This window comes from Panicum virgatum, chromosome 2N, assembly GCF_016808335.1.
Source record: "Panicum virgatum strain AP13 chromosome 2N, P.virgatum_v5, whole genome shotgun sequence".
NCBI lineage: Eukaryota > Viridiplantae > Streptophyta > Magnoliopsida > Poales > Poaceae > Panicum > Panicum virgatum.
Genome location: NC_053146.1, coordinates 37,516,154 through 37,542,546, shown reverse-complemented (window position 1 = coordinate 37,542,546; position 26,393 = coordinate 37,516,154). Strand labels below are relative to the sequence as shown.

Here is a 26,393-nt window from a genome sequence, read left to right as displayed (position 1 = left end):
GCCCTGCTAACGGATGAGTATGATCATGCACACGGAGGGGTATTCTTCAGAGAAGCAAAGTTTCTTATGGCCACCATATTTGGCTCTGCTGTAGCTGTTTTTTCCCATTCATGTAATGTGGTTGCCCATGAGTTGGTGAGTTTTGGTCGCTGTTGAGACCCGGATCACGCAGCTGTTTGGGTGACTCCCCTCCCTAATTTTAGTTTAATAAATGAACTTTTGGTTCGTGACACCATTAAACCTGGTGATGTTATGTAAATGAAGCGGTAGGAAGTTTCGAATAAAGAAAAGGGAGGCAAAGTAGTAAATGGGGTGCCTCGTCCAGTAGGCCCATCAGTCCACTACTACTCACTTAAGCCAACACCAATGTATATGGACCGCCACTACTCACTTAGGGCAACACGAATGTATATGAACCGCCAGGGAGGCTTTAGAAGCTCCTGGTCCACTCATTCATAATTTTTTTAAACCTCTCTCCTTCACAGATTTTTACCTGAAGATGGGATAAAGAAATAAAAAACGAAAAAAAATGTTCGATTGTGTCATCCCGGTCCTTAAACTGGTAAATCGATCGTTTAGGTTCTCAAACTTGTTTGGCTGTGTTATTTCGGTCCCAAAACTTATAAACCATCTGTTTAGATCCTCAAACTTGTATAGTCGTGTCATCCCAGTCCATAAATTTGGTTTCGAGTCTCATCCAAGTACAAACCAGACGATCCAAAACCTCTATATCAAAAAATAATAAATATTTTTTTCCTATGAACTCGAATGAAGACAAACTTTATATCAAAATTGTATCTCTCGACGCGATCTCCAACTTTGCAGTTTAAAGTTTTTGAATTAAAATTGTTTAGAGTCCTAAAATTTAATTTTAACTTTTAAATTTCAAAATCTATAAGACCCTAAAAAGTTTTAATTTAAAAATATTTCAACTACAAAATTATAGATTACGTCGAGGGCTACCGCGGTGATATAAAGTTTATCTCCATTCAAGTTCATATGAAAAAATTATGAATGACTTTTTGATATATAGATTTTAGATCGCCTTATTTTGACTCATATGAGACTTAAAATCAAGTTTAGGGACCGGAATAACATGATTAAATAAATTTGAGGACGTGAATGTATGATTTTCTAGTTTAGGGACCAGGATGACACAGTGGAACAAGTTTATAGACCGAGATGATACAGATGGTCAAGCTTAAGGACCTGAACGGTTAATTTGTGAGTTTAGGGATCAAAATGATACAGCTACACAAATTTAGAAACCGATGATGGACTTTGCTCTAAAACAACAACAACGATGGAGCCAGGGAGTCTCTAGAAACTCCTGGTCCACTCATTCTTTGTTTTTTCTCCCTCTGAAATTGTGTTTTTTTTTCTCCTCAGAAATTGTGACATGGTGACAGAAGAGATAGGCTCTTCGTAGGGGCAAAAGCATCGGTTTCTATCTATCTTGATATCTGTGCCTAAATCCAGAAATGCAAATATTTTGAGATGGAGAGAATATTTTAATTTTTATGGGTAACCCATAAGTTTATGGGTATCTTTAATTATGGACTACTTTATAGATCACCTCTATAATAATTGAGGTAGAATAAGTGAAATATTTTAACCCTTATGAATTGCTTTTGGAGCATATTGTAGTTGCCCTTAAGATAACTATGCCATACCAATCATATACCCCTATATATTGTATCCGTATCCTACTCTATCGGTAAAAGAGACTCTTTACCCTCTAAATCATATACCTCTGTATATTCAACCATGAAACCCAATCTAATATAATTCATCATTATATGCATCCCTATTCCTCCTACTTTTTCCGCCGCCACCAGGCTTAGAAGACAATCGTCTTCTCTGTGACCCTTTGTCTCACTCTGCTCCCTCGCCAGTCCCCACTTCTTAGCATAGAACAGAGAGAGCTGAGAAGACAAAAAGAGGAGAGGAAAGAAAGAACACCCACGAATCAGAGTTAGAAAGGGGCGATGGATGATGGTGGGGGTGCAGATCTGGAGCTTACCAAGCGGTTCTATCTTTATCCTCCTTTATTTTCTCAATCTCTTCTCTTGTGACCAATCATGGTGTCGGGGCCCAGACCAGATGAGGAGATGACGGAGCTTCTTTGGTGACGGTTATCAGGGAAGTACCGCCACAGTGTCTCAAGCTTTCAGGTGACGTACGTACGGTAGCTGAGCTTCATAGTGGACATGCCTCTGTTTCCTTTTGGCATCCCACATTCTAGGACGCCATGCTTGCCGTCGAGACTCTTGTGGCTATCGCCGTGGCGAAGATGGTGGCTCAGAAGATCGCCGGCTGTAGTCTTTCTCCCTTGAAGGTATATTGTTGCAGCCTATTCTGTAGCTTCAGGGATGATCTAAGAGATTTGGAGAAGGAGCTCCTCTGTCTTGAAGCCCAGCTCAAGGACAAAGACAAGTGGTTATTTGGCATCGAGGTTGTTGACGAGGCGCAGACCGTGCTGGCGCAGAGTTGGCATCGAGATGCCAAGCAGCTGGCTTTTGAGATTGAAGACACCATTGATGAGTTTGTCTCCTCCGAAGAGCTCTACCATGAGAGCACCTGTGCCCACAAGGTAAGAGTAAGACTTCTGCTTTAGTTCTTAATTACATTGCGGCTGCAACTACCAAGGATATTACTTAGATGCCATTTTCTTTTTCTGGCTATTTTCATTTCTCTGCATCAGAATAATGTTCCCTCTACTAGTTAGCAGCTTCCAGGAAGAAATACATCCCAAAGTCCTTTGTCTCCTATATCTGCTGCTTTCATTTTTCTAATCATTCTTGTTATCAGACTCCTCACTGAATCACTCAGTTTCACAAATCAAGCCCAACAAACTAAACCTGAAAATAGCGGTAAAAGTACCCGAGAATTTGCTAGAATTTCCTCGATTTCTCAATAAATTGAGTAAACCCCACATATCAACAACTGTTTTGACTTGTCCAGCTGGAATTATTTAACAAAACAATACTGCAGGCATCATTGCTCTGTTCATATTCAAATCCGATTGCAGCTAGAGTTTGGACAGTCAAAAGGATGATATCGGAGACAAAGAAGCTGAATTCAGCCATCAAGTTGAATGAGCGATATGGTACTAGACCTACTGGTATTGGTTCAGAGGCAAGGAAGTTTGCGGAGAAAGAGACAACCTCATATGATGGCCCTGATCCAGTAATCGGTAGGGTGAACGACCTGGAAGCTATTGTGGACACTATAAAGGAACATTCAAAACGACTTTCCATTATTGCCATAGTTGGGCCTGTAGGTGTTGGGAAGACATGTCTTGCACGGTTAGTATTCAACCACCTAGATAGTGGGAGCAGATTCACTCGCAAAATTTGGGTTTATGTACACAAGTCTTGTTCCAGAGTGGATATCAAAAGAATTGGGAGACAAGTAGTTTCACAGGGTCTTTTGCCGGGTGAGGAAAGACCCAATGCTGATTACACAATGCAGGAAATTACAACTAAGGTTCATGAGATACTGAAAAGAGAAAGATGTCTCATCGTACTAGATGGCTTGTGGGGTGCAGATGATGATGTGCACTCACTGAAACAAATGTTTACAAGTTGTGATGCGGAGATAGAAAGCGTAATCATGGTGACCACGCACAACGAACAAATTGCCCAACACATGTCAACTCTTCCACTGTACAAATTGGCTCCTATGATTGAAGGTGATCATTGCTCAGATATCTTTGTGAGTGCATTGCGTGGTCGCAATTCACTGTTCCCTAGGTACAGAAAGGAAATTATCTCAAGGTGTGAAGGCATACCTCTTGTTGCTGATTTCCTTGGTTCTGTTGTGCGTACTGGTGGATGGGATCAGCGTGCCGTTTGGGAAACTGCCAGGGACAAAGACTTGTGGAAATTAGAGGAGGATTATGCTACTACACTAAACAAGGAGTTGACGTTGTTTGCTCCATTCAAGCTAATGTTCTATAATATACCTCATGTTCTGAGATTATGTTTTGCGTATTGCTCAGTCTTCCCTAAAGGATCTCGTATCCATAAGAGAAAGCTTATTCAGCAGTGGATTTCACTTAACATGGTTGAGCCTGCCACACATGGGTCTGTTACAGCCAAAATGAACGCAGAGAACATCATAAAGCAACTAAAGTCAATTCATCTCCTTCAGGTATGATCTGAGGCCTTCGGTACATCCCAAATTAAGCCCATCCTTGTACTGGATGCAGCTGCCCTTTTATTCTATTCTTATCAGTGTTGGTTTCCTTTGAAAGACTATCTTATCAGTGTTGTATCTTTGCAACATAGATCAAATGATCCATCTTCATTGCCCAGTGTAAGAATAAGATACGGACAAAATTCGATCCATTCTAACTGTTTTCGCTCAAGAAAAAGCAAACAAAAAAACAAGAACACAGACTGAATTAATCTATCTTTCATATGATGTAACTTACATCATGTAAGATTAATCTGATTTACTTCTCCAGGTCGATGATGCTGCTGAAGGAAGCACAGGTGCAACAGGTGAGGTTGTACGCCTGCATTATATGGCATATGAACTGGCCCGTTTCATCTCGAACAAAGATATCCTTGTCGTTTTAGAAGATGAAGAAACAGTCAGCTCCTTTCCTCAAGAGAAAGAAGAGGCCAGTCGGACATATTGTTTTTGTCAAGAAAAGGAACAGCCCAGTTTGATGTACTGTGACCATCGTTACGCACAGCTCCCAGTTTTTACCAAACATCGACCACAGAAGGTCAGGTCGCTAATTCTTAGACCCAGAACCAATTTGCAGGGAGACAAACCTATGATTCTTGATGCTGTCACTGAAGTAATCTCAGGAAATAAGTACTTGCGAGTCTTGGATCTTAGCGGATGTGGTATCACAGAACTGCCAGTTTGTATTTGTCAGCTGAAGCAGCTAAGGTACCTTGATGCCTCAAACTTAGACATGAAAGAACTGCCTTCTGTGGACAACAGTTTGAGAAAACTCGTTTATCTGAATCTACAAGCCTGCTGCAATCTTCAACGTTTGCACGAGTCATTTGGCATGCTTCCTAGTCTAAAATATCTTAACTTATCAAGGTGTGTTGGACTCACAAAATTGCCTGCATCATTCAAGAGACTTAGATCATCTCGGCAGGACTGCACAATTGACTTATCTGGCTGCCAGGAGTGTGTAGTGTTACAGTTTAATTCTGAACTCCATGGTAACCAAACTCAGCCACACCAGGTACCAAATCCTCAACCTGATCGGAGTCCTCAACCTGACAAGGTTTCAGATCCCCAACCCATTCAGTGCCATCAGCCAGAAATATCTTCCATGAAAGACGAAATTACGGGAAGCCATCCTGGGCTTCCATTGGAATCAAATTCTCTGGTAGATGTAGCAGATGAACAAAAGGAATCTCAGGTACTTTACCATTTTTCAGACACTATGCTTGCTATGAAATTATGACGTGCCAAAAAGTAGCTATAACTGATTCAACTCAAAGATAACCTGAAGGTCTCCTTACTTTTTTCTTGTGTATAAAAAATCCAAATGCCGTTTTGGAAAGTGTAATTTGAAGTTGACAGGTTTGGTTCTATAAAATAGAACACCGAAAGAGGGGGCAAATATACTCAATTAACTTTCTATTGTGGGTGTATGCTTCAGCCACTAGGGTTCAAACCTAGTTCTTCCTATTTAAATGTTTATGAGTTTAATGGCTCCTAATTGGTACAGAGGCTAGAAGTTAGACTTAATCGAAAAATTAAATATGTTCTATGCTTTGTACTACATTAAAAAGGAGATTTGCACTTACCTGATGCACTGATCGACATCATGATGCTCTTATCTCCATAGCCATCGCTGGACACAAACCTGGGACATCGTGCATCATTATCATCAAGCAACTCAACATTCGGAGCTCCATATTATGGAAAAACAGCAGGTATATCATCCAACTGCATCCTAAATTTCCAGCTATCCAAACAAAGCTTCAAATACTAACTGCATCTACATGGTCCTTTGTATTATATGCTCTTTTATAATGGGACAGGTTTCCTGATCCAGTTGTCACTAAGACAACAAAGGTATTTCCAAAAGTAATCCTCCTATTACTACTCCCGTGGTATTAATATTTAGGACAAGATTAAATTAAAAATTTGAGACACCAATTTGAGCAAACAGAACTAGATTTAACAGAATTTGGTCAGTTCTTTTATCTGTGCTCCATTTGAATCCAAACATGCAGATAGTTGACCTAAAGTCAAAATAAAATGATAGGTGATGTAACACAAGTTTCAATGTCAAAACTAATGTGAAAAAACTTGTGATTTGGACCCAGATATAAGAGGAGCAGTCAGACCATCTACTTCTCAGGTGTCAAGTCTTGTTGAGTCAGTAAACAGGCATGCCAACGGTACTAAAGTACATAATCCCATTGAGAATTCAGTTCCATCCCCAGGTGGATGCCAGGATATAGAGGGCACAAATCTAGGTCCTAGGAAAGAAAAGATGGCAGCAGAAAAAATTGATGTGGTAATTATCAGCACTCAACACAAAGACTTGCCAATCCCACCTAAGCAAGACAGCTCTAGCTCTTCAGTTGATGCAAACGGTTCAAAGCTTGAATACATCATAGAGGTAAGCAATCACAATTTTCAGAAAAAATGCTTCTAAAACTGATGTATCTCATTATGTATATATTGCGGTATCGTACTGAAGCAATAAAGTTGCACACTCTTACGAAAGAGAAAGGAATGCCACATTGCATTCTGTTTCTCAGACGTCTACATGTGGTATGCCATTCTCTGACCATAGTTTGTCAAACCTTTTCTTTTGAAGTAAATGCAAATTAGATCTGGAAATTAGGATACATTTGCTATCTGTGCCATTCTGTCAGCTAAATGGCTGAAATGGCCTATTTTTTTTAGTCCAGCTAAGTAACTCAATCTTTTTCCCTTATTTGCTAACTTCATTTCATAAAACAGAGCAAATTGGTGGTATAGGTACCTTAATACCTGACAAAATGGTACCATAATCATATGGAATAGCATGAAATAAACAAATAGGAACCACTTACAACATGTTATGTTTGGAATTGAACTGGAATTTTAGCACGCTAAGTTAGGTGTCACAATGATTAAAATATCAAAAGATAGCTAATTGGTCTCTAAAATCCTTGGCAACCTGCAATTGAATAACAGCACTAATCCTATTTACTCTTTGGCCAATGCAATGGCAATATCAATTTTTTCAACTATAAGCATGTCAATGTAAATTTATTTTATAGAAACATCTGTATAGAACCAAACACGGCACTCCCTAAGCTCAACTTACTCCTGTTTCTTGGTATAGGGAAACACTAGTGAAATAAAAACATTGATCCCTAATGGAGAAGAACTGAACCAAGGAGCGGTATCTTGTTCATCCAGCCTATTGAGGTCACAGGATACAAAGGCTTCAGACATCCACACCACGACTAAGCATTAATAACGACAAGACAACAGGTACGCCATCCCGCCATCCTGTACTACACTACTTTTCCTACTTGCAGAAGAATAATCTTTCTGAAGCCAAAACAAGAAGGATAGATGAACATCTTGAACCAACCATAAATGTCTATAAACTTGAACCAGCCTCATTAATAATTGGGATACAATTGTTTCTCTTGTTTCATCTAGGAAAGTAACTGTTTACTCAAAAAATTTAGCATTCCAGATAGGAGCTAAGTTTCTAGACCATATATTTTTTGCTGCAAAGATTATCATTCAAAAACTTGTTCTACTCAGTACTGAACAATACCTCTTTTTTAGAATCGGGAGTCTGGAATTTTTAGGGCAGACAGCGTTATGCTGCAAAAATACATAACTGTACCTTTTGTTTATGTATGAGGTTTGTTACCTTTGGACAGAGAAGAATGAGCGAGAGGGAGAGCACAGAAGCTCTGCTGAGTACATATGAAGTGGATAGATACATGGGCCTTATGGGCCTTGATATTCCTAACACCCCCCTTCAAACTCAAGGTGGAAGCGGAGGATCTGAAGCATTGAGTTTGAGCAAGTGAAGTCGATGCTGCTCTCGAGTTTGTGCTTTGGTGAACAAATCTGCCAACTGCAGTTTTGATGGCACATACTGAAGAGCAATTGTTTTCTGATGACAGTGAGACCGAGTGAAGGAGGCATCAACACCAATATGCTTTGTAATTTCATGCTTCACTGGATCATTGGCAATCTGTATAGCTCCAGTATTATCGCAAAGAAGAGGTGTGGGAGCATCAGAGGAAATGCCAAAATCAGCCAATAACAATCAAAGCCATACAATCTCTGAAGTGGCAGTGGCAAGTGCTCGAAGTTCTGCCTCTGTACTAGACCGTGATACAGCCGTCTGCTTCTTAGACTTCCATACAAGAGGAGAAGAGCCAAGAAGAATGCAATAATTAGTGACAGAATGACGATCTGTCGGATCACTCGCCCAAGTGGAGTCGGAATAAGCATGAAGACGAAGCGGACTATCACGAGCATAAAGCAAACACTGAGATGACGTCCCCCTCAAGTATCTCAGCACACGAAGCAAATGGCCAAAATGAACTGAAGTAGGTGTACTCACAAACTGACTCAATATATGGATTGCATGAGCAATGTCAGGTCTGGTAACAGTGAGATAAACAAGGCTGCCCACAATATGCCTATATCGTGAGGGATCCGCCAGAGGTGTACCATCAGTAGGACGAAGTTGCAAGTGAAGATCCATTGGTGTTGCAGCCGTTCGATTATCAGTAATGCCAGAACGAGTAACAAGATCTTGTATATATTTGGATTGAGAAAGGTAAAAACCCTTAGCAGAATGCAAGACCTCAATCCCTAAGAAATAACTGAGAGGACCCAAATCAGACATCTGAAATTGCTCACCAAGTTGCTTCTTGACATGAGAAATGTGTTCCACATCATCTCCCGTAATCAACATGTCATCAATCAACATGTCATCAACATAGAGGAGAAGCAAGGTACAACCTCGTAAAGATACATGAATAAATAAAGCAGGATCATTATCACTCGGTGAAAAACCAGCAGCCCGTATCACAGAGACAAAACGCTCAAACCAGGCACGAGGTGCCTGTTTAAGACCATATAATGCACGACGAAGGCGACAAACATGTCCTGAAGGTGCATCAACACCTGGTGGGGGCTGCATATAAACTTCTTCATGTAAATCACCATGGAGAAAAGCATTCTTGACATCCATCTGAGATATAGTCCAAGAACAAGAAGCAGCTACTGCAATTAGAGTGCGAACAGTGGTCATATGAGCAACGGGAGCAAATGTCTCATCATAATCAAGACCTGGAGTTTGCTTAAAACCTCTGGCGACCAAACGAGCTTTATATCTCTCAATAGAACCATCTGATTTGGTTTTGATTTTGAAAACCCATTTGCATGTGATAGGGATAGCATGTGACGGCAGTGGAACAAGATCCCAAGTTCCGGTACGATCAAGGGCAGCAAGCTCCTCAGACATAGCAAACTGCCACTCTGGAATACTAGCTGCTTCCTGATAAGTGGATGGCTCAACAATAACAGCACTCACACGTGGAAAACCCAACTTGTCAGGAGGCTCAATAGTAGTGCGATCATGTAGATGATATCGTGGACCAGCCTGTAATTCATCAGAGATAGCACGTGACTCCTCAATATTGTCAGATCCATCTAAAACAGGAGCATCCGGACTGGCCGAGGAGGTAGGACTAGGCGTAAGCCCTGTGCGACGAGTGTACACACGCGTTATAGGTGGTTTAGAGGACGGAGGTGGTGGTGGAGTGGATGTGGTGGAAGGAGTAGGATCAGGAATAAGGGTAACAGGTGGTGGTGGTGGTATGACATCATCACTAGATGAAATAGGAGGAAGAAAAAGAAATGATGTGGACTCTGTGGGAGAATATGAGGGCTGAGTAGAAGGGTTATAGAAGAAAGGATAATTCTCAACAAAAGTTACATCACGAGAGATATGCATGCGACGAGATTAAGGATCATAACAACGATAACCTTTATGCTCTGGACTATAACCTAGAAAAGCACATTCAACGGACTGAGCAGTCAACTTAGTTCGCTCACGAGGTGCAAGTAAGACATAGCATGTGCACCTAAAAACTCGGAGATGGTCATAGTTAGGAGGTATACCAAAAAGAACCTCACCAGGACATTTGCCAGCAAGTTTGAAGGAAGGTTGCCGATTAATAAGATAAACAGCAGTAGAGATAGCTTCTCCCCAAAAATGAGAAGGCACAAAAGATGCAATGAGAAGTGTGCGAGCAGTCTCTATAAGATGGCGATGTTTACGTTCAGCAACACCATTTTGAGCATGAGCACCGGCATATGAGAGCTGAGCAAGGGTGCCCTCGGAGGTGAGAAACTGGCGAAAAGCTGAAGACAAGTATTCACCTCCAGAGTCAAAACGAAAAACTTTAATAGCGGTGGAAAACTGAGTGTGGACCATGCGAGCAAAGGACTGGTAAATAGAACACAGTTGGGATCGATGTTTCATAAAGTAAATCCAAGTGTATCGAGAATGGTCATCAATGAAAATGACATAATAGCTATGACCACCCCTAGAAGCAAAAGGCGAAGGACCCCAGACATCTGAGTGAATAAGATCAAAAGGTCGAGCAGAATGAGAAAGTACTACTAGAATATGGGAGTTGTACTTGTTTGTCAAGCTTGCAACTCTTACAATGAAAGCTAGAATCAATAGGAATATGACCTATGGGCCTTGATATTCCTAACAAGGTTACCTTCCACTTGGAGGCATACTAGAACTGCAACATCGCTCTGTGTAGAAGATTGATATGAAGGAGAATAAGAGCTTTTTTTAAAAAAAGGAGAATAAGGAGTCTGAAATGACCAGAACATTAGGAGAGCACGTTGTGCAAGATACAAGTGAGATGTTAGACAGTATGATTGAGAGCATTAGGAGAGCACCAACTGAAGAAAATGCAGAGATCCGACTGGAACTCTTCCAACCAAGATGCCAGTTGAGTTGAGCCCTCGTGCCCGCGCGCCTGAATGGGCGCCTGACCTGCACCAATCTCTCCGGGCCGTATACATGGACAAATGGGCTGATAGGGTTGTCCATAAGTGTTAGTGTTACTAACCATTGGGTTACTCTCAAAAAGAAAAAACTTACCATTGGGTTGGGCTGGAAAATCTCTCAGGAGCCTACTAACTTTTTATTTTGAAAGGCTTCGAGGAGAGAGAAAGCTTCTTGGCAAGTGGCAACCGGTCGCGCGACCGCACGCCGGCCCGCCTCTGGTCCAAGGCCCAGCTACTCCACATGCCAAACGTCTACTAGTCCTTTAGTTTGCCTACCTAGCGTCTACGACCCAGCGACCACCCTGCAATTTGCATACCCACACGCGCAGCCTCCATAAGAGTATCTCCAACAGCTTACGTAAATTATTATGGATAGGTAAAAAAAGAGAAAATACAGTAAAACTCGTTTCCAACAGATGAGCTAAACTCCTATCCTCGCTTTCCCATTCTGCAACCCACAAAAACCGGTCGGCATCTTTGCCGATGCCCCGCGTTCGCCATCCCCTGCTCCCGTGTGGTCCCGCCCTCTCTCCCGTGCTCTCTCGGTCTCTCCTGCTGACCGCCCGCCTGCCTGCAGGTGACCACGCCTCCCTGCGCGCCGGTTTTGAGCTTCGCCGGCCAACGCGCCTCCCTGCTTGCCGGCCGCGAGCTCCCCGCCTCGTGCTGCTCGAGCCTGCCGCTGCTCGGAGCTCCCTTCACACCGCCGCTCGGAGCTCCCTACCGGCACGGCGCTGGAGAGGCTCACCGGCTCTCCCGGCGGCGCGGAGGTCGGGGCACGGCACTGCAGCACGGCGGCCTCGGCGTGGCGGTCCGGTGGCGCGGTGGCTGGGGCACGGCGCCGCAGCCCCCGTCAGCGTGGCGTCCATGGAGCTCCGATGCAGCTCCGCTGTGTCCATGTTGCTGGCAGATCTAGCTGTACCCGATGGCAGTCCAAGCTAAGCAGCTCTAGATCCACTCGGCCATGGAAGGCAACTCAAGTGCATAATGGATTCTACCCAAGTGTGTAGAATCCATTATGCGGGCAACTCATGTGTATAATAGATGTTTTTATGGGAACTTTTATTTTATATGTGTAAAAATTTTGATTTTTATAATACTTCTTGTGATAACTTACTCCTATTTTACTACTCTTGTGTATGACATATTATGTTTTACCGATTCTATTTTTTGACAACTATGTTCATAACATATTATGCTTTTGTGCCAACTTTATTTTTAGCAACATATAAATATTTTGTTATAACTGTTATCTTATATGTGTGATAACTTATATCTTATTATGTGGCAACTCAAGTGCATAATGGATTCTACTCTTTGGAAATGGTTGTTTTACATATGTGATAATTTTTATTTTTATAGCAATTTATATATAAACTTGTGAGTTTGATACTTACTCTTTTTTTACTTGTTATTTGTATGACATTTTATATTTGTGACAATTTATGTATATGACAGATTTTTTATGGCAACTTATGTTTATAACAGATTATACTTTTATGGTAACTTTGTTTTTATGATAATTTAAAATATTTTTATGGTAATATTTATTTATATGTGTGGCAACTCATGTGTATGAAATATTCTATTTTTGTGACAACTTATGTGTATAACATATAATAACTTGTTACCATTGCAAAACATCTTCAAGATATATACAAGTGAGATCTAGTTTTGACTATCTCCTCACGTTGAACACAACGATGCAATCGGTATTTAAAACGAAACTTGTATGAAGGAGATAAAATATTTTTTTAGAAAGCTACTGTATTCTAAAAAGTTATGTAACACGATATCTCTCAGGTGGAAAGCGTGGAAAGGCAAAAGCGGAACTACAAGGGGCTCACCTGCTGTACTCCCAGCTCGACTTGTCACGCATTAACTTCGTCCTCCGAGGAGCCTAAGTATAAGTGTTTCCTCCAATTCACTGAAATCACTCCCATGTATCTATTGCATTCTCTTCTCCGAAAAAAACCCTACAATCTCGTATTTGTAAGATTGAGATTCTTCTAAAGGTGGCCCATAATATATAGACTTGTTTAGTACTAGTATTTTTCTCAGTTGTGTTATATAATTTTCTTTATCTTTATGTACCATAGCCTTATGTTCATTGGGGTTTAACACGGTTTCCTTCACTATAAAAAATGATTTGTAGGGGCATTTTATTTTTTCTAGAGGCGGCCCAAAAGATAATCCGCTTCTATAAATAGAGTGGATACTGTAGCAATGGACTTGTTATAAAAATGTATTTTTAGAGGCGGGCAATGACATATATCCACATTTGGGGGGGAGAACGGGAGGGGGTGGTTTGAGTCGTCCCCACCTCTAAAAATGCATTTTTAAGGATGGGTGACAGTGTCATCCGCATCTAGAAATGACCACTGCTTTTAAGGACAAGTGATGACGTTTGTTACCCTCACCTTTAAAAAATGATTTTTTAAGGGCAGGTGCTGGATGATCTGCCCCTACAAATAATCTCATGTAAAAAATTCATAATCTTTTCATATGATCTCGGATGAAGTTAAACTTTGTACGAAAATTATAGAAGTTTATGAGATCTAATATTTTGTAGTTGATATCTTTTTCATTTAAGGTCATTTAATAGTTCAAAAAATATCATAAGTTCTCTAATTTTAAAATCCAGAAGTTTTAATTTTGTTTTTCAAACAACCTCGGATGTAGATTAGTTCCATGTCAAAGATGTAGTGGTAAGATCTAAAATTTTATAGTTTATACATTATTCATTCAAGATCGTTTAGAAACAAAACATATGGCTATGATTATATAGTATCTCATACAACTCAAGTCGTACTTTGGGGTTTCCACGCTCTTAACCATTATATACATTGAAATATATTTGGTATAGTTTTATGTATCTATAGTCCACAATAACAATAGTATAAAAGTTTTACTTTTTATTTGTTCTACTATATTTAAATACATTTTTGGAATAAAATATAAAAACCATCTTCATGGGCGCGTGATAGTGTAACCCGCCTCTGAAAATGAATTTCAAGAGGTGGATGATAGCATCATCCGCTCTTATAAATCGATTTTAGTTGATACATAGTATAGCATACCTCATAGAGTCATAAATGATTGTGTAGGGTGGTAGAGAGTAGGGTACGCACGAGCTTGAGGTTAGCTGCCCAATGTACGTAAGTGTGCATATTTCATCAAAAAGATGTACCTCGGCAGTAGAGAAGCTTGTGGGGATATTTTTTCTTATTGTGCTATTTTATAGTTTTTTCTATTCTTTTTATTTTTAGAAATTGATTTGTAGGGCTAAGTTATGGTCTAACGCGTCCCTACAAATCGATTTTTAGGGGCGGATATGTTACCCGCTCCTGAAAACAAACAACCACTTGTAGCTGCGAGAAGCAGAATGGGTACCGCACTCGCCTCAAAAAATACATTTTTACCCACCCTAAAAATAATTTTCACAGTAAGGTTTTATTATTTTCTATTACTTGAGAACATACTAATACTGCTCCGTTGTATTATTGTAGGCTCGCATAGCACGATTAATTAATCATTGTCAGTATTAAGTTAATAGTCACATCCTGGTGAAATTATGATTACTCGTGAATTTTTTCCAGTTGAATACAAATGGGAAGCTTTTAATACCGATGATATGGACGTCATCATGCCTATCTCAAGAATTTGTTGTTGTTTCCGGTTCGTAGGCGGAAGTAGGCCTGATCACAGGCCACCCGACCCGACCCGATCCGACCAAGTGACGTGTCGGGTACGGGCTGAAATATTTGACCCGAAACTCAAAAAAATCCGATTCAATCCGAAAATTACATACAAAATTGCGGGACAACCCGACCCGACCCTGTCATGGGCCGGGTATGGGCCAATATTTTTTGACCCGAAACCCGAAGTGATCAGACTCGAACCCGACCCGACCCGACGGATGATCCGGTCTAGGCGGAAGAGTTCGCGAAATATGTGTTAGGGGATCCTGCTGGCTATTCAGAGTTCGTGGGAGGAGATGAGGACTCATATTCTTCGGCTGGCCGGGCGCAGCCTCTTTAGGAGTAATACTGTAATTATGAAATAATGCTCTAATTCTGTGAAATACTAGTCTACCAGAGGATGAAAATACGATATTTCATCTAGTGAGGCGACGAAATATAATATTTTCATCCAACTAGTTGGACGAAATCTAAACGAAAGTGCATGAAAAAGACAATAATTTTTATAGAGCTTGCATGATGAAATCTTGTTTCGTCCAATAGGTAGACCAAAATTAGATTTCGCTACCCGTTCGACAAAATTCTAGTTTTTGTCCAATGGGTCGACAAATTGGACGAAATTTAGTTTGCCTAGTAGCTCTGATTTCCTAATTTTGAATAGAAATTTAAATACCTTTCTGATATTTTGCACAAAAACAAATGGAATTTTTTTGTAGTCCAAGGTTCTTTGTACTTAGTGCTAAATCTTTTTTTCCAAAGATTTTACCTAAAGTAACTTTTTATATAGGTTCAGAATGAGCCACTTGTAATGGCAGAACATAGACTTGGAAAGTCTTAAAGCAAAACATTTGTTTCTAATTTTAGGAACTTCAAATATGTCGATGGCATTGTTCAATTATTCTGAACTTTGTTATGCCTACCCGCCGCGTCTTGCGTGCTTCGCCTGCCCCCGCGAGAGAGAGGATGGAGACAGAGAGAGGACGGTGAGAGAGAAGACAAGGGATAATAGGAAAATTTGGTCCGCCCGTCGGACGAAATACTATGGGCCACATAAGGAAGCAGAGAAATCGCCCGTAGACGAAATCATTATTTCATCCGTCTAGTCGACGAAAGAGCCAGGAAAATTTAAATTTTGTCTATCCATTAGACTATTGTGACATAGTTTTGGTATTTCTTAGGATTAGAGCATGATTGCGTAATTAAAGTATAATTTTGTATTAAAATTTATTCTCAATACAAAGATAAATAGCTCTTCTGTGTATTCTCAAAAAAAAGAAAGGAAAATCTTTGCATCATGTTCAAGTCAATCACGTCATAATTTTGGTGTCGACACCTTTCATATTCACAAAATTAAGGCGAGAATTGGGGATTGTGATGTTCCTGGACCCACAGAGATAAGCAGCACTGACTGAAGTACATGATGACTGTTGAGTGAGACATCCATGTGAGCATTGGACCTGGAAAGGTCAAAGCCTGATATATGAAATTTCGATAATTAATGTTTGATCAATGAAAGAGACAGCAAACCTTTTTATAGTTGTGTTCAGACAGTCAGATTATTTGTACTTGCAACTAAACAACTCTAACTGAACCATCAACACTAATACTTGCCGCTGCATCTATCTCTCAATGGCTACCAGTCAGAATCCTTGTCAAGTTTGTTACATGCCGTGTCACTGTGTTAGTATAAACTTAGAATTGTGTATGATTCCTAAACTACCACTGCTCTTGCCAATTCGAGGACGGGATATTGTAGTCGTAGCAAATGATGCTACGGAAGTCTTCATGTCTATATCATGAGCAATTTTTATGCATCCAGCCTGTAGACAGAAGACTTTGCGAAACGTAAGGGACAACATGGCAAATGAAAACAGCTGCGTATAGTGTGATGATTCAGTACTGTCATAAGGGCACCCGCAGTGTGGTGCACGATGCTCAGTTTTTCTCTCTTACTCGGAGCATTGTTTTCCCCATTGCAGCACCCGATGCCCAGTTGCAAAATGCAAACACCGAGAATACTGTCACCGATGCTTACTCTATCCCATCAATAAAATAACATTACACTGGCCAGCTTCAAGCGCCAATGAAGCAGCGGCTGCAGAGGGTGGCTGTGCAGAGTTCTTTTTCTATTTCATCACTGGACCCATGATCTTTTAGGCACCGATGCCTGCATGCTGTAGCAGAAAATGTATTGAAGCCTCGTCGGTGAAATGATGTTTCAAGCCTCGACTACATTCGCTCTGTTCGTTTGGCTTGTCAGCCAATCAGCCAGCAGTACTGTTCTCTCATACTAAATCAACATCAGCCATCAGCTACCAGCCAGTCAGCAGTATTATTCTGTCATAACAAATCAGTACCAGCCACTAGCCACAGCCAAACAAACACAGCGATTGTGGGTGCTCTAACAAGCAACGAAACTGTTGAAAACGGCTGAATAGTTGACAAGCAGGACTGACTAAAGTACATGATGCTTCTTGACTATTTATGAGTGAGATATCTGTGTGACTATGTGATCATCAGGCTTGGAAGGGCCCATGTCTGAAATTTGAAGTTTGATTATGTCTGACCTATGAAAGGCACTGAAAATCTTTATCATAATGCTGTTCAGATGATGAGATGATTTGTTCTAGATAACTAGCAACTTTTTCTTCGCGATGGAGCACTATGGAGCTCTCTGCGAATTGACAACGAATTGAAGCATTCAGAGTGCAAACACTGCATTCATAAGATATAAATTCGATCTCAATCAAATCCGAACAGCGAGTAACATCATAGATTCATAGAGGCCTAGCACATTTAGCATCTACCTGCCACCAAATACACGTTGGGACAACTTTTTGCCCCACAAGCCTGAACTTCCAAGAACACGAAACCATGGACGACAAAGGCAATTAAGCAGCATCTCCAATCCTAGCTCCTCTTTGCATTGCATCAAGAACATAATCACAACTTAGTCTGTCTAGTAAACATCCCACATGCACCTTATTGAAACTTAGTATCATCGTCAAGCTCGCGCCATCTCCTGCTGCTGGTGGAGGTTTCCCTGGTACTTGGGGTCCTTGCGGACGATGCGCTTCCAGTACCAGTGCCTGTCGAACAGCATCCAGACCTCCTCGATGGGCACCTGCTTGGTCTCCGGCAGCAGGAGGATAACGAAGATGGACATGACGACGATGAGCGACGCGAAGAGCACGAACACGCCCCACCGGAGGTGGCACAGCGCGGCGAGGAAGCACTGCGCCACGGCCGCCGTCCAGAAGAGGTTCACGCACACCACCACGCTCTGCCCCGCCGACCGCATCTCCAGCGGGAACAGCTCGCTGGGGACAAGCCACCCCAGCGGCCCCCAGGACCAGCCGTAGGCGACGACGAAGAGGCAGATGGCCACCACCAGCACCGTGCTCACGCCCTTGGACAGCTCCTCGCCGTGCCCGAACTTGAGCGCCAGGATCACGGCCACAACCACCTGCCAATAATGTCACAAGCAATGCAAGATCATCGATCAGTACTGTCAGTAGTGTACTAATAAATGGGAATTAATGATCCCTCTTAATGCTGTTTAAATCAATCAACAACTGACCATGGATGAGATCATCTGGACGCCGGCCTCGATGAAGAGGAATCGGCGGCCGAGGCGGTCGACGGTGACCATGGAGATGAGCGCGCCGACGACGAGCATGGAGCCCGTGATGATGGAGGAGTAGAGCGCGGCGGAGGAGCCGAAGCCGAGGCTCTGGAAGATGACGGGCGAGTAGAAGAGGATGGAGTTCATGCCCGACAACTGCTGGAACGCCGGGATGCCGAGCGCGCCGATGATGAGCTGCGGGCGGTTGCGCGCGGCGAGCAGGTTCCGGAACGTGCCCTTGACGGCGCGCGCCGCCTCGCTGGCCTCCTTGAGGTCCTCGAACTCGGCGTCCACCTTGTGCGTGCCGCGCACCTTCTCCAGCACGCGGCGGGCCTCCTCGAACAGCCCCCGCTCGACGAGGCTGTTGGGCGTCTCCGGCAGGAAGAGCGCGCCGACGAAGATGGCGGTGGCGGGGCCCATGGCGAGCCCCAGCGAGAGGCGCCACCCCCACGGGTGCAGGCGGTCGGTGAAGTAGTTGATGATGTCGGCGACGAGGATGCCGAGGCAGGTGGTGAGCTGGAAGAGCTGGTTGACGGCGCCGCGGATGCGGTAGGGCGCGATCTCGGAGAGGTAGAGCGGGACGGCCTGGTTGCCGAAGCCGATGCCGACGCCGAGGAGCACGCGGCCGACGATGAGCATGGCGATGTTGACGGCGGCGGCGTTGACGGCGCCGCCGAGGAAGAAGCTGGTGGCGCCGACCATGATGCTGGCGCGCCGGCCGCGGCGCTTGGTGACGTAGGAGGCGCCGAAGGTGGAGACGAGGCCGGCGAAGTAGAGCGAGGAGGTGAAGAGCGTCAGCACCTGGTTGTCGTACTTGCAGTAGTCCGTCTCGCGCAGGTGCGCCTGCTTCCGGTGGTACACGTCCGGGAAGAACTTCTTCAGGAAGTCGTCCATGGACGTCACGCCGCCTGCGATCGGCACCAACATCCAAGTCCTCAGAAGGGAAAGCTATGACGATTTCTTTTTCTTTTTGTTTTGCAGTGCATTCAAATGCTAATTTTCACAGATGCCATTTGCAGCAGTGCAGATGAGATGAGCTGTATTCCAAGGAATTGATGAGGCGAAACAAAATTTTGTCATCACACTGGATTTGGTAATGGTTGTTGAAGAGGGGTAATCGTAGTTCCCTGATTCCAGCGGACAGTGAGCAACAACCACAAAAGTACGAAACATCTTTTTTGTATAGGGGAGCAGAGTTTTTTTTTTTGGGAACCTATAGGGGAGCAGAGTAGTAAAGTGGTTTTAAGACCTTGCACAGATGATGATACTAGATAGAGACATTAAAGTGTTAATTTCTGTTTCACCTGATTCTCTCTCTGGTCTACGTCTACCCAATCGACTGTTTTTTCAGTCCAAAGCATTAGGCATGATTGAGATCGTCCATGAAACACGGATCAGAGTATTCCCCTGCATTTCTACGTTTTTTTTGACAAAAGATAACTTGTCCAAGAAATTGTTGTGTCGTTCTGGGAGCAATCGTTTGGCGGACATTTCGCAAACCACAGAGAATTCAGAGCTAAATTTTGTGCAAAGAATTATCAAATCTGACATTGCAAATTAGTTCATTTTGAGACGAGATGAATATCATTCAACTCAATCAAATTATTTCTCTGGAATGGAAGAGAAACAAAGTAGAAAATATTGCAAGAACTAAGAAGAGGAGTTGGGATGAAAGAAATACTGACTGGAGACTCCGAGATCATAGCCGAAGAGGGATCCGCCGAAGGAGCCGACGATGCAGGCGAGGATGAAGTAGCTGGTGATCCTGCCCTCGTAGAGCTCCGCCCTCCCGGGGGCCGCCCCGCCGCCGCCGAACCCGCCTGCCATCTCCGAGCCCCCCCTTCCCGCTCCGCCTGATTTCCTCTCACCCCGGGAAGCAAGTTCCTCGCCTCTCTAGTTCTCTTCCTTCCAGGCACACTCACACACGTCTTGTTCAGCAGCCTCTCTTCCCTGAAAGAAAGAAAGAAAGAAAGAGGCAGCCAGACAGGCAGGGCAGCGAGAAAGAAGCAGCAGCAGCCAACGACGATGACGGAGAAGAAGAGGAAGACGGCAAATCAGAGATGACGGCCAGAGCACACACAAGTCAACACCGGGGGAGTCAAGAAACTGACAAGGGAGGAAGATATAGAGAGAGCCAAAACACACTGACACCAAATCGCTGAATAGAATAGATACCTCCGCTCCAGGACCACCAGCAGCAGCAGCTCCTCTCCGGGGGGCCGCGCCGAAACCGGAATCCGAGCTGCCAGCAATATTCAACACCTGGTCAGGTAACCGGCGACTAAACAATGGTCGACCAAGGCAAGCAACCAGCCTGATCCAATCTGGTGAGCAAACGAACAGCAGGGGCAGTGCAGAGAAGCCGGCCCGGCCGGGGGGATCGGAGAGAGTAGTGAGAGGGTGGCGGGAGGCCGTTGGGATGGCCGGATGGGCTGCAGGTTTTATGGAGACCCCCACCCCACCCACCCCGGCCGGGTCTTCTGCCGACGATGAGTGTTACTGATACTGAAGATACGGGACGAGTGGTTTCTCCCAGTTGATTGCGGCTCGACTGGCTGACACCGGGCACAGAGCTCCTTATCCGCTTTGACCTGCCACAGCCCCCGGCTCCGTATTGACAGAGCGATACAGGGTATTTGACAGTGATTTGGTGAAAATGAGTGGGGGTTTAGCTTGGCTGTCAGCAGTAATTTAATTCACTTACTAATATTGTTTACTGAACGGATGAGGTGGCGTGGATTTGTGGTATATTATATCCTTGTATTTAATTATGCTGCAAGCTCAAACTTTGTCAAGCCTTGGAATGAAAAAAAAATGAAGCAGGCTGCGTAAGATTTCAGGTACCTGCTGCTAGCTAGCTGTACCATTTTCGACGCAAGTATGGCGAGTTGGATAGTGCAAGAAGGAAGTGAAGTCGATGGACCAGGACAGACGGCTGCTTTGTTCTTTGTGAGTTCACACGGTGGACGTGCACTGGCTTGAGCGTACACTACAACCAAAATACTACAATACAGCTGACCCGCTAGTTTGCCTCAGTATACCCTGCAACTATTTTTTTCTCGGTATTCAATTCGTACGATTGCCAAATCTAATTCTTATCACAATTCACACAGGGGTATTAGTTGATACTATCGGTTTAATGTGTTTTTGTCGAGTGGACCGGTGAGATCAAGACGCTCGGTTTTAAGGCTTTTAAAAGTAACTATTGAAACAATGTTCTAGTTTATTGAATTGAAGCCAAACAATGACTCGTTGTGTTCGTTTGGCTGTGGCTGGTGGCTGGTAGCTAGTGGTTAGTGCTGATTTAGTATAAGAGAACAATACTGTTGTTTGGTTGGCTGACAAGCCAAACAAATAGAGCGAATACTTCTTACGATTAGATATGTACATGGGGCACACAGCATGGATGCAAGCAAACTTATTAACCCTATTATTTTCTGGACCAATGTAAGATGTTTGATGCCCATGTATATATTCCACATGTCGATGAAGATTTATTGTATGGATCATACACGATGCCTCATTGCCGTACATTGCTCACGGGAGTTAATGACATTTTAGCCTCTCATGATTAATTTATTTGACGGCGATATATGATATTAAGAGGGTGCTATAGCCTTTTCCGGTCCGGATTTTTTTCTATCTATATTATAAAAGTTAAAATAATTAAAATTATTTCTCACCAAGATTAGATCCACCGTATCCCTTACGAAGGTCCCACTTGTCAGGCCAAAAGATTTGACGAAAGAAAGGGGTAGATTGGTTTCGTCAATGTTTTTCACCAAAATCCTATTACTTTTTACACCAGTAATTTCCTATACCCACCTCTTAAGCCCACATATTAGTTTCCTTTAGCACACAAATACTTTTCTTTGCACATAAATTGACCCATAATTCACATCATTTTTTTGGAAGGATAATAATTGACATCATTGTTTTTGGAAGGAAAAAAAAGACATATATTAACACATTACTTTCCTTTAGTGTACACATACTTTTCTTTGCACATACTTTAACCCATAATTCACATCAGTTTTTTATTTTGAAAGGATAATAATTGATATCATTGTTTATGGAAGGAAAAGAAAGATGTGTATTATTTTTAGAGGAAAAATAAATGGCATCGTTGCTGGATGATTTTGGAAGGATATTAATTGACAGGAAGGAAAAAATATCCATTATTTTTGAAAAAAATAAATAATATTATTGTTAGATGGAAGAAAAATTAAATACGTGCCACCCTATTTAAAAAAAAAGCATTGTCCGGTTCTTTTGGAACGTATGACCCAGCTCAACCTACGTGGCTAGATGTGGATCTCAGTTTGGCGATCTGGCAGCTGCACTCCAGTCAGGCTTAATTGTTCTACGGCCACCCTTTGAGGCTACTCGCAGTGGATACTGGAAGTCATACGCTTTCAGGTACTGCAGTACCAATTTGACGGAAAAATAGCTGCTCTGGGAAACTCTAAACCTTACGCTATCTTTCCGTTTCACTCCAGCTTCGCCAAATTTACCGGGGTAGAGGAGCTACGCTACCATCCGCGCGGGCCCACTTCTCGACCGTCCGCGGGCACCGCTCCGCCTTCGCCTACCCGCTCCGGCGTGCCCTCCTACGCCACCGCGGCCCGGCCGGCGAGCCTCCACCACGCCGCTCCGCCTCGCCCTCCTGCCCCGCCGTCCAACAGACATCCAGCAGCTTGGCCGGCGCGGCGAGGGAGCACGGCGAGGGGGCTGTGCGGGGGCGCGACGAGGGAGCGCCCCGGCGCGGCGCTCGTCCATGGCCGCCGCCGCTCGCACTGCGCTCGCCCATGGCCGCCGCCGCGACCCGGCCGCGCCCCGCGTAGGCCTCGCCGCCCAGCAGGCCGCGCCGCCGCGCTGGACGACCCCGCGCAGGCCCGCCCCGTGCCGCCCGGATCCCGCTCGGCAGGTTAGGAGCGGACTCTGCTCTACTTCTAGGCCGCCAGCGCTCGCCGGCCAAATCCATCCGCTAATCCTCTATGGATTCCAAATCCTCCGCACTGGAAGCTCTCCCACCTTCCTAGCTCCCTCCACCACCCCTCAGACTCGAGCCTCGACCTCCACCTCCCCGGGAATCGAGGATCTCCTAGCCGCCGGCCATCCATGGCCCTCAAGATCCGCCTGTCGTCAATTTCACACCTCCGACCACCGTTTCTCTCAATTAGCGGCTCAAATCGACTGTAAGCCACCTCCTAAAGGTGATGCTCTCCATGTTCCGCCGCGTTCACTGACTTTCCACGTTCGTTTCCGTGCCTCACCGCCGGCCGGCGCCACCTCCACGCCGCCGGCCATGCTCGGCCCTATTTCTTCATGCACATCAACCATGGATGGGTGTATCTCGTCTCGTAGGTCGTGTAGGTGCTGCTCTTCGTCGCCGGTGAGCTCCCCACCGACGGGAACGTGCCGGTCAAACTGCAGCCCGCGCGCGGATTCGCTCGAGGCCGGCCGAGCTCCGCGCCGATGAGCTCGAGGACAGCCGGCACGGTGGAGGGAGGAGCCAGGCGGCAACGGCGAGCCAGGGAGGAGGAGGGAGGAGAGGGCCGAGGGCCGCCACGCCGGCGATTTGGAGCAGGGGAGAAGGGCGGAGAGATATATATACAGTAGGTCTATTACCCTGGATACAAAATATGTTATTAAGTACCTGAGCTCAATCCGTGGAGCCGACCAGACTCCTGCAACCGAGCGCAACACCCCCACCGGCCCGCCCCCATCCGGTTCGCCTCGTCCGCACGGTTTTTTTCTCCCCAGCTCGTAATAGTCTAATAGATCGTGGGATCGTGGGAGAATTCGGTTCACCGGTGACGCTCTGTTGAGGCGAGGCTCCTGACCTCTCGCGCGAGGCCCTGCGCCGCCGGCTCCCGCGTCGCCCTGGTGGGCTGCATCTCGCGACTCACCTCCCGCCGGCGACTCTTTGGTGACTGGTGAGGCGGGTCTCCTGGTCTCCCCCTCGCGCGCGTCCCGGTGAGGTCCTGTGCCGCCGGCTCTCTCGCCGCCCCCGACCCCCTTGCGCCATCCCGGCGAGGCCCTACGCCGCCGGATCCCGCGCCGCCCCGGCGAGCTGCAGCCTGAACACGTCCGCACCGGCTGCCGTTTTCAGAGGTATCCGTGCCCGTTCCCCTGGCGAGACACTGCGCCGCCGTGGACCCTCCTGTCGTCCCGTCGATTTTTCATCCCATGCCGCCCCGCGAGTCCCTAAGCCGCCGGCTCCCGTGCCGCTCCAGCATGCTGCTGCCTGCAGACGTCCGCACCGGGCGCCGTTTCAGAGGCTGCATGCTTCCTCGCCGAGACCCTGCGCCGCCGGTGACCCTCCTGTTGACGCGTCGCTGTTCCGTCCTGTGCTGCCCCGGCGAGACGCAGACGGTCGCGCTAGGCGTCGACCCCCTCCCCCCTTCTGCCATCCCGGTGAGAGTCTCCCGTCGCCGCGCCGCGTCCTCGAGGTACCCGCCTCCGGCCGTCTCGGTAGCTGTGGATGAGGTCTCAAATTTTTTCCGATGCAATGGATCTTGCTTGTGATTTTTGTGCAGTATTTTAACCCTATTTCCAATTCTAATTTATATGCTCCTGCATGCAGATCTAATCATTGTTTGCCAACCAAATCTTTCGTTTAGCACTAGTTTTTTTTTCTGTATGTTCCTGAGCTTCCCAATAGATTGATTTGTTGATTGGATGGCGCTGCTGTGATGCCTGGAGAGGCATGCAGCCAGCGCGATTGTGCGAAGCCGCCAATGAGACAGATACATGCAGAACTGCTACTCTGCTAGCGTGGATGAGGTACAATGCCTGATGAGATAGATATGTGCATATGTTTCTGTGGCAGAACCGCCTAAATTATCCCGGCTCAAGTGCGTAAACCATCACCATAAAGGCAACATTAGCTTAAACGCACTTCAAACGGAACAATTTTTGGTCTGTCGGGTAACGTCCCGATACAACCACCGATTCTCGGATCGAACAAGCATACCCCGCACGAAGGCGAGTTCAGAGATATTACAACCACAATTTTACAACTCAGGCATAATAACGATTACAAACCAGTTAAAAACATTATTACAAAGCCAACTTAAATAAAACAGTTATACAAGTTATGATTATAAGTTCAGAGTCTAAACAGCGGAAGATGAAACACGATGACTACAACACGTCGCAAAAGTATACCAAGCTAGCCCAAGCATGGTATCACTCGTCATAGTCATTGCCGGCCGAAGACGTATCCCATTCTACGGACCAGCCAGGAGGCAAAGTGCAAGGATATGTTAAGCTAGCGATCTGATCCTCAAAACTCATACCTGAAAAAGAGTTTCAACAGCAAGGCTGAGTATTCTAATACTCAGCAAGACTTAACCGACAACGGGTATAAGTAGCCCACTTTAACTAGACTATGCAAGGCTTTGTGAGGCTCTGGTTTTCCTTTTTGCTGAAAAGCAATAAAGAGTATGTCCTTACTTTCAAGTTTTAGCTTCAAGATTCTAGTTGATTAACCATTCTATGTAAGCATCTACTATCCAATCATGGTGGAACTTATAAGCAAACATCGAGATTAATAAGAATATTGTTGCTCTTATTACTCTGTGTGGCAAAGAGATCAAGCAGTCTCATTTCATCGTGAGAGGCGGACGATTCTGAATCGAAATTCAACCTTGCAAGGGTAACCTAGCACACACGTCTGGAATACCGTCGGGTCATTCCCAAACAACCGTTAACCTTTCTTTCCGGCTTGTGGATAGTGCCACTCTCCCCGACTACAGGGCTCCAAGGCCGAACCTTGTCCCTAGAAGTCGTAGTGTTGCGCAACATATAATAAAACCTATCCCTACTGAGAGAGTGGGAGGTATATCCACTCCCCGGTCCAATCGGCTACTAGGCTTGCCGCGTACCATATTTACGGCATGTGACTAGTACTTTCAAAAACTTAACCAGCACTACCACACACCGCGACCTTAGCAAGTTCATCAACACAGACGGGGTCTCACATAGGACATGATATCGAACACAACCCCGTC

General features: G+C 44.8%; 2 protein-coding genes across 12 annotated transcripts; one reads left to right on the top strand and one right to left on the bottom strand.

Moving 5' to 3' along the window:
• The first annotated feature begins 1,781 nt into the window (after positions 1-1,781).
• LOC120660338 (disease resistance protein RGA2-like) lies at positions 1,782-13,100 on the top strand. 8 transcript variants are annotated; one of them, XR_005669533.1, is made up of 8 exons: positions 1,782-2,593; positions 2,995-4,155; positions 4,472-5,395; positions 5,828-5,915; positions 6,024-6,057; positions 6,312-6,610; positions 7,325-7,476; positions 12,853-13,100. XR_005669533.1 is itself a non-coding variant. In XM_039938840.1 (7 exons), exons 1-6 carry the CDS (start codon positions 2,252-2,254, stop codon positions 7,457-7,459), a joined length of 2,949 nt encoding a protein of 982 aa, XP_039794774.1. In that variant the 5' UTR covers positions 1,782-2,251; the 3' UTR covers positions 7,460-7,476; positions 12,853-13,100. The 8 variants fall into 8 exon arrangements, 6 of the variants coding, with proteins under 6 accessions (XP_039794774.1, XP_039794773.1, XP_039794772.1 ...); XR_005669532.1 differs by lacking the exon at positions 12,853-13,100 and adding an exon at positions 11,630-12,238; XM_039938840.1 differs by lacking the exon at positions 6,024-6,057.
• Positions 13,101-17,442: 4,342 nt separating this feature from the next.
• LOC120660337 (sugar transport protein 14-like) lies at positions 17,443-20,960 on the bottom strand. 4 transcript variants are annotated; one of them, XM_039938837.1, is made up of 5 exons: positions 20,717-20,960; positions 20,551-20,617; positions 20,061-20,325; positions 18,331-19,283; positions 17,443-18,216 (listed from the first exon to the last, which is right to left on the bottom strand). In XM_039938837.1, the coding sequence occupies exons 3-5, from the start codon at positions 20,200-20,202 to the stop codon at positions 17,755-17,757; spliced, it is 1,557 nt and encodes a 518-aa protein (XP_039794771.1). In that variant the 5' UTR covers positions 20,203-20,325; positions 20,551-20,617; positions 20,717-20,960; the 3' UTR covers positions 17,443-17,754. The 4 variants fall into 4 exon arrangements, with proteins under 4 accessions (XP_039794771.1, XP_039794769.1, XP_039794770.1 ...); XM_039938835.1 differs by having other exon boundaries at positions 20,061-20,617; positions 20,690-20,960; XM_039938836.1 differs by having other exon boundaries at positions 20,061-20,617.
• Between the last annotated feature and the right edge of the window lie 5,433 nt (positions 20,961-26,393).